This window comes from Heptranchias perlo, chromosome 40 (genome assembly GCF_035084215.1).
Source record: "Heptranchias perlo isolate sHepPer1 chromosome 40, sHepPer1.hap1, whole genome shotgun sequence".
In the NCBI taxonomy this organism is placed as follows: domain Eukaryota; kingdom Metazoa; phylum Chordata; class Chondrichthyes; order Hexanchiformes; family Hexanchidae; genus Heptranchias; species Heptranchias perlo.
In genome coordinates, this window is record NC_090364.1 from 3,579,138 (window position 1) to 3,591,638 (window position 12,501).

General features: G+C 47.5%; 1 protein-coding gene across 2 annotated transcripts; it reads right to left on the minus strand.

Moving 5' to 3' along the window:
- Nucleotides 1-708: 708 nt before the first annotated feature.
- LOC137305507 (interferon regulatory factor 3-like) lies at nucleotides 709-11,897 on the minus strand. Of its 2 annotated transcripts, none has more exons than XM_067974361.1 (9): nucleotides 11,733-11,897; nucleotides 9,297-9,462; nucleotides 8,724-8,895; nucleotides 8,075-8,172; nucleotides 7,321-7,372; nucleotides 5,992-6,249; nucleotides 4,721-5,089; nucleotides 4,192-4,313; nucleotides 709-2,230 (listed from the first exon to the last, which is right to left on the minus strand). In XM_067974361.1, the coding sequence occupies exons 2-9, from the start codon at nucleotides 9,459-9,461 to the stop codon at nucleotides 2,078-2,080; spliced, it is 1,389 nt and encodes a 462-aa protein (XP_067830462.1). In that variant the 5' UTR covers nucleotide 9,462; nucleotides 11,733-11,897; the 3' UTR covers nucleotides 709-2,077. The 2 variants fall into 2 exon arrangements, with proteins under 2 accessions (XP_067830462.1, XP_067830461.1); XM_067974360.1 differs by having other exon boundaries at nucleotides 7,321-7,375.
- Nucleotides 11,898-12,501: the final 604 nt, after the last annotated feature.

The following is a 12,501-nucleotide window of genomic DNA, read 5'->3' on the forward strand; positions in this document are numbered from 1 at the left end:
GCTCGAGCCACGTAGCAGTGGGGCTGCTGCTGTCCAGGGGAGTCGTGCCGTGGAGGCAGTCACATCTGCCTTCAGGTGAGGAGGGGAGAAAAACTGCTGGGGGGGGGGGGGCGGGGGGAGGGTGGTGGGTGGGGGAGAGAGAATCACACCTTGCCGTTTACGATGTAGCTCTGTGATAGAGGAGGAAACTCCCAGTGCCATTTTAGGAATTAAAAACCTTGGATTTCCTTTATCCTCCTGTTGGTGTCATCAAACCCAGTGCGTACTGCTCCATATCCACAGCAATTCCTGTATTTTCCTGTACATATGTGTGAAAAAGAGCATAAGAAAATCCAGGAGGCTGTAGCAGATGTGTTCTGGGTTCTGTTGCCAATTTGATTTAAACAGGGCGCCAAGGCGGGAAGGGAGACTAATGTTTATAAAAACCAGTGGAAACCTTCAGTCAGTAACTTCAGTTTCACCGGTCGGTCCAAAATGGGTTTGGGAGGCAGAGCAGAGGCTGGACTAGGAATGCAAGAGTTGGCCAGGGCCTGAGATCAGCGAGATTGGAGGTAATTCAGATCCGCAGAGCGTTGCTTGCTTGTTAACAGGTCACCGAGATCAAGGGAGGAGCAAACATCGGCCATCTGATTTCTTTAAGTCCCTGCCGCACAACTCACATGGTTCATTGAAATTGATAGAAGGGGTACAGAGAGACCAATCAGATCATTAGAAGAGGAAACTAAAAAGTTTTTAATATATAGTCAGGTCTCCTGTGGAATTGCTCACAAGTCAGGGGATTGTGTAACACATGGGAATGTTCTCAATCAAGTGTGATGGTCTAATGTGACACTAACAGGAGGTGCACACTAGTTACAAAACTTAAGCGATTATTTTTATGCAACAATGCAACATTTGAAAACTTCTTACACACAATTAAAAGCTACAACAGGTGTTCACAATTGAAAGACCTGTAACATTTGGAATAACAAATCTGTGAATCCTTTAAATGTTCACAGCAAACTAACACCAGAACCCTCTTGTTTAAATGATGTGTAAAAGGTAACAATGTAACCGGGTACCATGAGGAAAGCTCTCCTTATAGTTGGATGCTGTGTGTTAGAAACTCCATTACGGACACAATTAACAGCTCATAGGGGAATCGGGTAACTAAAAATTCAGTTACAGCAGCTTTAGCAGAAGGGAGCAGTGGTTAATTCCTTCCAGGTACACCATCCCCTCTATACTGCAGGGCAGAATCAGCAAACAACTGCACAGGTGTGAATGCGGAGTTACAGAGTCTGATTCAACAGGTAGTTAGCGTTATAATTTATTCGCCTCGTCTCCAGACCAGCAGTGTCAGGAATAAAGCGGCCAGGTTTGCATCTTCCTCCGTCAATACGTACCTCCAGGCACCGAATCAAACCCAATCCAGGGCAGGGTTTTCACCGGAAAGGGCCAGCCTGGCACTTACACTGTTGATAATGCACGTTGATGTTTCAGGGAAAGCCTCTTCAGACCTAGCCTGAAACACTGACCAATCTGCTCTCTCCACAGATGCTGACTGTGTTTCAACATTTTCTGTTCCTGTTTTCAGCAAACTGCCTTTTCTTTTTGCTTTACATCAATTGTTATGGGGGGGGGGGAGTTTAATTTAAACCTTCTTTCACAGGATGTGGGCATTGCTGCCATGGCCAGCACTTAGTGTCCATCCCTATTGATACAACTGAGTGACGTGCTAGGTCACTTCAGTGGGCAGTTAAGAGTCAACCATGTCGGTGTGGGGACTGGAGTCACATATAGGCCCAGACCGGGTAAGGATGGCAGGTTTCCTTCCCTAAAGAACATTAGTGAACCAGTTGGGTTTTTACAACAATCCGATAGCTTCATGGCCACTTTTACTGAAACCAGATTATTTATTTCCAAATTTTTTTTAAAAATTAAATTCAAATTCCCAACCTGCCATGGTGGGATTTGAACTCACGTTCTCTGGATTACTCATCCAAACACAATTGCTCCCCCCACCACCCCCGCACCAAACGACTCAGCATAGGAAACTGGCGGCAGGCTGGTAAAGAGGCTGGAAGACAGTGCCTGCCTAGTCAATGTCCATGTACTCGTCCAATATGGATAATAGGCTGGAGGCGGAGAGGGGGTCAGACAGCTGGAGGTCTACATTGTCGCTCTGCAGAGAGGAAGCTCCCAATCTATGTGCCAGTTCATGTAATATTTTGAAGGTTATGGGCGTCACCTGAACAAGGGAGAGGAAGAATCCATCAGTACAGAAGCAGGAGACCAACGAGGCTGCTAAGCCGGGCAATATATACAATAACTTAAAGACTACAGAGGTCTCGTAATCACCACTCGTTATTTACAAAGCACATCATCACACCTCCCAAACATCCCACATCTCTTCACATACCTGTTTTTGTTAGGTAAGGGTATCAAGAAATATAGAACAAAAGGCAGGTAGATGAAGATACAGATCAGCCATGATCTAACTGAATGGCGGAACAGGCCCAAGGGGCTGAATGGTCTACTCCTGTTCCTAATTGCAGTTAAATAGGTAAAACACAAGTCAGTTTTGTGGACAGCCAGGTCCCACATGGAGAAATGAGGTCGAGAGATTTTCGGTGGTGTTGGTTGAGGGAATGTTTTCCAAGACACTGTTCTTCAAATAATGGCCTGGGATCCTTCCCAACCACCGGAACTGGCCGGCAGGGCCCTCAGTTTAATATCTCAAGTATCGGCTCAGATTACATAGAATTGGTTTCCCTGCACTAGGCTATTCAGCCCAAAAGGTCTGTGCTGGTGTTTATGCTCCCCACAAGCTTCCCACTCCATTTACCTGATCTAACTCTATCAGCATAACCTATTCATTTCTCCTTTGTGTACTAATCTAGCTTCTCCTTAAATGTATCTATGTTATTCGCCTCAACCATTCCATGCGGTAGTGAGTTCTACATTCTAAGCACTCTCTGGATAAAAGAAGTTTCTCCTGAATTCCCTATTGGATTTATTAGTGACTGTCTTATATTTAAGGCCCCTCATTCTGGTCTTCCCCTAGAGAAAAGAGCCCCAGCCCATTCAGTCTTTCCTGGATGCTCGAGTCCTGGAGTGGATCTTCTCTGACTCAGAAGCTACCAACTGAGCCAAGGCTGATTGGTTCATGAAGTGATCGTAGGCACCTACCTGCCCACAATGGACCAGATGATCTGCACTAACCGCTGGGCTCTCAGTTCTTGTAATGTCGGAATGAAAAATTATACTCACTCCCTTGGCTCAGTCGGAGAATCCAGCCGGTGTGGTACTGATATAGGCACACGGCCTGCATCGCTGTTACTATGGCAGCAATAACATTGGAATCAAATGACAAGGCAGAGTGACGGGTGAAAAGTGGTCAGCTCTCGGGTTAAAAAGGCAAGGAATGATCTCAAGAGTTACAGCTTGAGGGAGAAGTGGAGGACAAAAATTATATTGGCTCGTAGTTTTATTCAGAGGTGAGGTTTGGTCCAGTCATGGGCGATCATTTGCTCGTGAACTGAAATGCCTCTGTCCAGTGGACATCCAGCACACAGTTCCAGTGAGCCTAGGACTAAGTGGAGATAACATGGGGTGAGTGCAAGACTGAGACGATTGCTTCTGGGTGGGGGGGGGGGATAAATGAGCTGGGACTGAGGAATGTGAGTGAGGGGGGAGAGTCACACTGGGACTGAGGAATGTGAGTGAGGGGGGGCGAGAGGCACATTGGGACTGAGGAATGTGAGTGAGGGGCGAGAGTCACACTGGGGCTGAGGAATGTGAGTGAGGGGGCGTGAGGCACACTGGGACTGAGGAATGTGAGTGAGGGGCGAGAGTCACACTGGGACTGAGGAATGTGAGTGAGGGGGGGCGAGAGTCACACTGGGGCTGAGGAATGTGAGTGAGGGGCGAGAGTCACACTGGGACTGAGGAATGTGAGTGAGGGGGGGCGAGAGTCACACTGGGGCTGAGGAATGTGAGTGAGGGGGGGGCGAGAGGCACATTGGGACTGAGGAATGTAAGTGAGGGGGGAGAGTCACACTGGGACTGAGGAATGTGAGTGAGGGGGGGCGTGAGGCACACTGGGGCCGAGTTGGGTGAATCCAAGGGACGGGTGCAGCCGGGACGAAGGCAAACTGGTCAAGTGGTGAATACTTTGCCTCGCTGTGACGCCGCCACAGATTGGCTTACCTGCACCATGATGAGCTTCTTATCCCAGGGCTTGCGGTTGTGATCCGGCCAGAGTTCTCCGAAGCACAGCCACATCGTGTACTGTGGTGACCCCGCCGCGGACTCCAGAAAGGCAATCATTTCTGTAAAGGAAGGTTTCGAATATTTACGGTACTCTGACAATTCAGCTATCTCACGGTGGGGATGCTGGAGGCAACTTGCAATATTCATCAGCACGGTAACAAATAGTACTTGAGCTGACAGGAGTTATACCTGTGGCTGGCTTTAGAACTTAACGTGAGCTCCCCAAGACGCTCAGGGTGTCCAAACTACACCACATGGGCCGTATGTACCCCCCCACATAACCCCCCATCACCCAGGCCCTGGCAATTGGGTCCCTTAAAGCTAAGGCAACTCAGTCCCAATTGTGCTAATTATCTAAAGTGTGACCCTACAATGCGTGACATCTAAAGTGTGACGTGAAGTGTAATAGACGTGGCTTGACGTCTTTATATAACCGTAGGATGTGCTGCACATCCACATCACTCACCTTTTTGAAACTGGGAGTAGTCATACAGGACAGTCATCTCTTTGCTCGAAATCTCCCGAGGTTCGGAATCGTCGGGACGTTGCGCCATTGACCAGAAGGCTTTGCACTTCCCGTGTCTCTGCGCGCAGATCTGATTGTTCTGCACCTCCAGAGTGAGCCCTTGGCCAATGCGTTGCAGCAGCTGGTTGGTGAACTTGATTTGCTGTTGGTCACTAATCGCGGTCGACGAGGTGTCTGGGAACTGGAGATCCTCCAGGTAGGGGAAGCCAGATTCCGAGCTGTAGAAAAGCCGGAAGCCGTGTACGTTCTTAACGGTTTCCTCCTTCACCTTTCTGCCGCGATAGTAGACCGCGATCTCAAATTCAGTTACTGTAGAGACATGAGCTTTGTGTGAATATTCCTCCATTATGTTCACCATATTAACAGAGAACTTTTTCATCTCACCCCTCAAATCAATGTGTCCATTTTAAGGCCAAGATTTCCCTCTCAATGACCCCAATATCTACTACAGTGTTACTCATGACACAGTCCGGGGCTTATCTACAGCCCACTGGCCCTTCACCTAAGGTCTCAGTAGACTTGTTACACCCAAGTTCTCCATTCATGGTCAGCCTGGCTGTGAGGTGTCAGCTAAACCGGGATTCAGGGCAGTTCCCTTCCTTGCATTTATATAGCACCTTTCATGTTCTCGGGATGCCCCGAAGCTCATCACAGACAATGAAGTGCTTTTAAAGTGTTGCCATTGTTTTGGTAGCAGCCAATTTGCACACAGCAAGATCCCGCAAATAGCAGCGAGATGATTGACCTGCTTTTGGTGGTGTTGGTTGGAGGATAGATGTTGGCCAGGATTCCTCCCCTGCTCTTCTTCAAATCCTGTCGTGCGACCTTCTACGTCCACCTGAGAGGGTCGACGAGGGATTTAATACTCCCTCAATACAGCACTGAAGTGTCAAGTCCTGAAGTGGGGCCCGAAACCACAGTCTTCTGACCTAGAGGAGGGAGTACTGCCACTGAAAAAGAGAGAGAGAGAGAAAGAAAAGAACGAACTTGGATTTCTACGGCACCTTTCACAACCTCAGGACGTCCCAATGAAATACTTTTTGAAGTGTAGTCACTGTTGTAATGTTAGGAAACGGGGCAGCAGTTTATTATCCCGAGTCGCAAAAATATTGAACGAAACAGCGACTTGGACAAACCGCGTAAGACTGGGCCTTGGTTTCTACACATGGTGACGGAGACACAAAAAAAAAATAAAAAAAACTGGAACTAACCAAGTCCTTTGTTCGGAAAATATTCCCTTATCTGTGCTTGGAACTCGCCAACGTTCGGGATAGTAGCGTTGGGGGCTTCGACCAGGGGGGGCACTTCCCACGCAGCATCCGCAGCGCACAGAGCAGTCGCACCGAGAAGAGACTCCGCGGCTGCATTCGGTTGGCTCAGATTGTTTGGAGGGATGCAGATGTCTGGAGAATAGTTGGAAGCACTGAAACCCAAATCCATCTGTGCCAGAGACCTTTGCATACCGCCCCCTAAAACGAGAGAGACGACGTTAGATCGATTGCAAGATGTCCACTTTGTCCCCTTGCCCTGCAGTCCTAACAGTGCTCCCATTCTCCAACCTCCAGCACTCCAGTCCCAACCCAGAGGAGGTGCAACTAGTGCCTCGACCGGGCACACCCAATCCATCAGCTCTTGGCCAGAGGGGCTGCCTCCCATTCCGCAAGGATTGTCCACGCCTCACAGACGTCTGCTTCCCGCTAAGCCAGGCAACACCGCTGGACAGGCCGCTGGTCCAGAGTTCCCTGGATTCAGGGCAGCAGGCTGCCTGTTAGCTCAGAAGGGGTTCAGCTTCTCAATCAATCTAATTTGTTGAAAGTGGGACTTATAAACTGATCTCAACGCCTGACTTCAACAGGCACCCTGTCCCCGAGTGGAGAAGTCAGGCTTGCGATCGGAAGAGACTTTATCTCTGATGCCCCCAAGGCCTATTTATCGCCTCTGCCATTATCCGTGGATTTGGGCCCCCCATTTGCTCCTACACCCCTGTTCTGAGGCAGTGCATTCAGGAAAGGGATAAGAAAACTGGGAATAAAAATCCCACTCCTCATCTCACAATCCTCTTGAGCAGCCGCTGGGAGTGTCGGCCTAGATTTTGTGCCCAAGTCCCTGGAGGAGGGACTCGAACCCACAAACTTTCTTGACTCCGAGGCCAGAGTGCTACCCACTGAGCCATAACTGACACTGGTGGGAATGGCAAAGGGCTGCCTTAGCCGTCGAAGGAAATACGGACCGATTATTCCTGAGGAAGAGGAGAGTTTGCCCCCTTGCCGTCCCTGTAGCTCTCTTGGCAGCAACACTGCCCACTGTAGTATGGCGCCATACAGGCCAGGAAGGTGTCAAGCTGGATTCTGCCATTGCAGGTCTGTGACTTAGGTGTGGGGAGGGGGCCTATAGTTGGCCTCAGTGTCCCTAGGGTAGAAAGGGAAAAATCCACTCCTTCAGGTTGCACGTGTTGCGAAGACAAGCCCGTGCTGGGCTGTGATGCCCTCCATAGTCAAATGCCTGAAAAAGGAGAAACAAAATGAATTCTATCAAGGTACCTGATTGTTCGTCCAATATCGTCATGTCGTGTAAACTGCTTTCTAACGTTCTCTGCTGGAAAGACATAGAAAGGTTATTCCACAGTTCAAACTACGGGGACATGGGATAAAACACTGCTGAGATTTTAATGGCGATTCTCTTCTTCATGACCGCCTGCTACACGCTCAAATCCACCTCACTCCGGAAGGGAAGGGAGCCTGCGGCCAGGGCTGGGGTCTATGCAGATCATGAAACGCCACAATCAGGAGAGACTGAACAGGCCGGGGCTCTTTTCTCCAGAAAAGAGAAGGCTGAGGGGTGACCTGATCGAGGTCTTTAAGATTATGAAGGGGTTCGATAGGGTAGACGTAGAGAAGATGTTTCCGCTTGTGGGGGAATCCAAAACTAGGAGGCCATAAATACGAGATAGTCACTAATAAATCCAATAGGGAATTCAGGAGAAACTTCTTCAGTGGTTAGAATGTGGAACTCGCTACCACAAGGAGTAGGTGAGGTGACTAGCATTTTAAGGGGAAGAGAGAGAAGTACATGAGGGAGAAAGGAATAAAAGGATATGCTGATAGGGTGAGATAAAGTAGAATGGGAGGAGGCTCGTGTGGAGCATAAACACCGGCATAGACCAGTTGGGCCGAATGGCCTGTTTCTGTGCTGTAAATTCTATGTAAAACAAGGCTGGCATTCCCTGTTCACAAACCGACTGAAGATGCTATAAATGGGCAATAACTTATAACAGGTAGCACGGTCTCGCTGTACCGGGTTTGGAGTGGCGGGCACAGAGGCTCCAGCATGATCGATGACTATCGCAGGGCTAACATCCTCCCTCTCCTCCGCGCTGAAACTGGACTCCTGGCCTTTAGAGAGAGAACATTTAAAATACAATTAAACAAAGTCAACTTTATAACTTTACACACAGAGATAAAACACAGCTGTGCACTGTCAATAAACTCGGGAGTTCGTACCCATCCCAGTTGCATTTACACATGCAGAAAACCAAAAACTCTAACTTTTTTTTCTCTGCTCCATCTCAAGGATGGTTTCAAGTCTAAAACCTGGAATGACAGTTTCCATTGAAAGGTCATCGACCTGAAATGTTTAGGTCTGTTTGTGTTTTTCTCTCTCTCTCTACAGACGCTGCCTGACCTGCTGAGTGTTTCCAGCATTTTCTGTTTTAATTACTGACAGCCTGTGATCTGAGGAATGAGTGGCTTTGAATGGGTTCGAAGACCATTTTCTCGAGCAAATTTCTTCTTATAAAAACAGTACACAAGTTGTCAGCCTTGGCCCAGCGGGACGCTCTCTCGCCCGAGTCCGTAGGTTATGGGTTCGAGTCCCATTCCAGAGACTGGAGCACATAATCTAGTGCAATAATGAGGGACTGATATCAGTGATACTCATTACTTACCAACGCTCTGGATGGTGTAGATCTTATGAGGGTCCTGTGAGCTGTTGCTGTAGTCCAACACTTTTTTGAAGTGTTTCTTTCTATTTATAGCACTTCGAAAGTTTCTCTTCCATACGGGAGGGTCTGGGGTATCTATCCCTGGTCTGTATCGGCCACTTGCTATTGCCCAAGCCTGCAGAATGTACAAACTGCATTAACCCTACCCTGCTGAATAAACAGGAGCTCCGTACAGTTACACAGTGAGTAATCCTTACCCTGCTGAATAAACAGGAGCTCCGTACAGTTACACAGTGAGTAATCCTTACCCTGCTGAATAAACAGGAGCTCCGTAGAGTTACACAGTGAGTAATCCTTACCCTGCTGAATAAACAGGAGCTCCGTACAGTTACACAGTGAGTAATCCTTACCCTGCTGAATAAACAGGAGCTCCGTACAGTTACACAGTGAGTAATCCTTACCCTGCTGAATAAACGGATCCAACATTTTTAAGCAGTAAAGTGATATTATGGCCAACCAGGAATCTTTACAAAAATAAATCAGAAATATACTGGACAAAGAGTAAATTGACACTACCTCAAATATCTTGGTATCTTCTGGAGAAATGTCCTGCCTCAGACCATGTTTCCAAGGGATCCTGAACTGTGTTTTCTCTGCATTCATCCAGTAGAGGCCAGGATACTGCCCACTGTCTATCTGCTGGACAAGCCATGGACATAGCAAGGGCCTCTGGGTACCCATTCTGTTGGGGACAAGTGAAAAAAATAGAAACTGCGTGAGGAACTGAAGATTGAGGAGGATTGGGAGGGCAGAGCGGAATGGAGCAGTTGAGGAAAAGAGGGAAAAAGGGAGCAAGGTGAAGGAGGTATGAAGAGAGTGAGAAGGAAAAATAGGGAAAAGCAAACACAAGTCGAGATAGAGAAATGGGTAGTATTTTCTGACGTGGAGCAAATTCTCTTACTAGTACTTCTTCACTCCTCTCGCTCTACGTTCGCAGAGAAAGAGCGCACAAGACAAAAAAAATCACTGGTAATCACCAGGGAGCAGACTATAGTCTCCAATTCTAACTCATTCTTTCCCAGACAAGTAAATTGTGGAATTTCTCATCTCCCTCAGTCTTGCCTTCCTTGTACACCCTACTCCATAAACTTAAGCTCATCCAAAACTCTGCTGCCCGTATCCTAACTCGCACCAAGTCCCGTTCACCCAACACCCTCTGTGCTCGCTGACCTACATTGGCTCCCGGTCCGGGAACGCCTCAATTTTAAAATTCTCGTCCTTGTGTTCAAATCCCTCCATGGCCTCTTCCCTCCCTATCTCTGTAACCTCCTCCAGCCCTGCAACCCTCCAAGATCTCTGTGTTCCTCCAATTTTGGCCTCGTCTATCCCCCACTATTGGCGGCCGTGCCTTCAGCTGCCTGGGCCCTAAGCTCTGTAATTCCCTCTCTAAACCTCTCCATCTCTCTCGCCTCCTTTAAGATGCTCCTTAAAACCCACCTCTTTAACCAAGCTTTTGGTCACCTGTCCTAATGTCTCTTTCTTTGGCGCAGTGTCAAACTTTGTTTGATAACGCTCCTGTGAAGTGCCTAAGGACATTTTACTACGTTAAAGGCGCTATATAAATGCAAGTTGTGGTTGTGGTTACAGGCTTTTAATATCGAAGCTTGGTGTCACTGGACATAAGAACTAAAGAACACAAGAAAAGTTCAGGATAAGAAAAGGCCATTCAGCCCATCGATGCTGATCCCTGTCCAACTGCACGTCAAACTCGCTTAATATCTATAACTCCACTACCTCAGCCGACAGATTCTTCTAAAAGTTTATCAACCTTTAGGTAAATAAGTTTTTTCTAGGCACTGTTTTCAATTTATTTTTCACTCATTTAAATTCATGTCTTCAGGCCTGACTTACTTTCAAGTCATATTCTGGGTTCACCTTATCAATACCATTTAATACTTTGAATACCTCAGGGAGATTTGTCCTTAACTTTCTTCTATTTGGACTTGAGCTCCTCTAACCTGTCCTCATAGCTCATTCCCTTTCCACTTGGGACCTCTCTTCACAAGACCATTCAATCCATCTCAACTCGTCCATCAAGATAGACCCTATACTTTTCCCCCATTGCAGCATCCAATTGGTTCTTCAATGGTTTCAGGGTTTTCTCCTCCACTACTGTCATGGAGTCCCATTCCAAGTATGAAGAATTTCCTGATTATCAATCCTAAATTTGCCTTATATTAGTTTAGACCTGTGTCCCCTTGACCTACTCTCACAGTTTGAAGTAACTTTCCAATTTACTTTTTCCATCCCGTTTACAATCTTAAATAGGGTCATCTCTCAAACGACTCCTTTCAAGGTTGAAGAGCCCAGGTTTCTCCAGTCTTGCCTCATAACTCGAACACACACTCACAAATTTTACCGTTTGAACCTTTCTAACTTTCTTCTTTCCCACCTGCACTGCTATTGGAACATTGAAAACATCTCAGAACCCAGGAATTAAGAACAGATGACAAGTTCCCTCCTCAGACCTTTGGCCTGCATGGCCGTCTACTTTGACTTCGGTGGTACTCCAGGGCTCTGAGAGTGAGCCCGAACAATCACTTTGAGAATCTGCGGACGATGAAGAAATATTTCTCAACCCTGAACTTTGTAAATAAGGTCACCGGCCGTCTGACTCCGGGCTGAACAGTTCGGTTTTTACAGAAATTTGCGAATTTCTGAAATATAAGCCAAACACTAAAAAAAAAAGTCATTCATTATTAAAATGGGCAAGGACATTTCTTTCCAGCAACAGAGAAAAAAAACATCACATCTAGACCATCGTTCAGGCCCGGCCCGGCCCGGCCCAGCCTTAACCCTTTAACCCTACTGACCCTATCCAGGGTCGACCCTCATCCTATCCTGCCGGCCACTTTTGTAAAAAGCATACCTCTTTCAAACCAGAAAGTCTGGATATCTTAGGCCTCTTTAAGAAACTCTCACACTCAGAGGAGTGAAGAAAAACACCATTACCTTGTACTGTGTTCTCAATCTGTCTCTTCTTGAGCTCAAAAATCTGTTCCAAATTTTCAGCAGCCCCTCAAAGTTTGTGAGACAGGGACAATGTCTAATTCCCCCCAACCCCAGCCATAGGCCAGCCTTTACTTTCTAGTTGGAATTTCCCTCGAAGAACCAATTACATTGAGGAGATCTGCCTTGTCCCTCCTTCTATGACATCAGTTCCTTTTTCACTGTGCCAGTACTTAAAGGTAAATTAAAAAGCACTAGGAAGCAATTAAAATTGCGATTGCTTTCTCACAGCCAGCATCGTGGGTGCCAGTGTTGCTGCGTTGTTTATGATCCAAAGTTCTCAGGAAAATTCCACAGGCACAGAAAACAGATGAGACGTTTTTTCTTTGGTCAGCAGGGTGTGTGACAAGTACAGAAACACAACCCATACCAAACTGACGAGTAGTCCACACAGGTAGATTTTCTACTTGCCTGCATGAAACCCGCCACCTCCACCATCCAGAAGGCCAGGGGCAGCAGGTCCATGGGAGCACCATCAGCTCCAAGTTCCCCTCCAAATCGCACACCATCCCGATTTGGAAATATATCGGCCGTTCCTTCATTGTCGTCGGGTCAAATTCCTGGAACTCTGGACCTGACAGCGCTGTGGGAGAACCTTCACCACACGGACTGCAGCGGTTCAAGAAGAAGGCTCATCACCGCCTTCTCAAGGGGCAACTAGGGATGGGCAATAAATGCCGGCCTTGCCAGCGGCGCCCACATCCCGAGAATG

Coding starts and splice junctions, on each gene's coding strand:
- LOC137305507 (XM_067974360.1), bottom strand. CDS start 9,461: ATGGGTACCCAGAGGCCCTTGCTATGTCCATGGCTTGTCCAGCAGATA. Junction 7,376..8,074: donor TGCCCGCCACTCCAAACCCG/GTACAGCGAGAC, acceptor ATGTCTTTCCAG/CAGAGAACGTTAGAAAGCAG. Junction 2,231..4,191: donor AGAAGCTCATCATGGTGCAG/GTAAGCCAATCT, acceptor TCCCTTGTTCAG/GTGACGCCCATAACCTTCAA.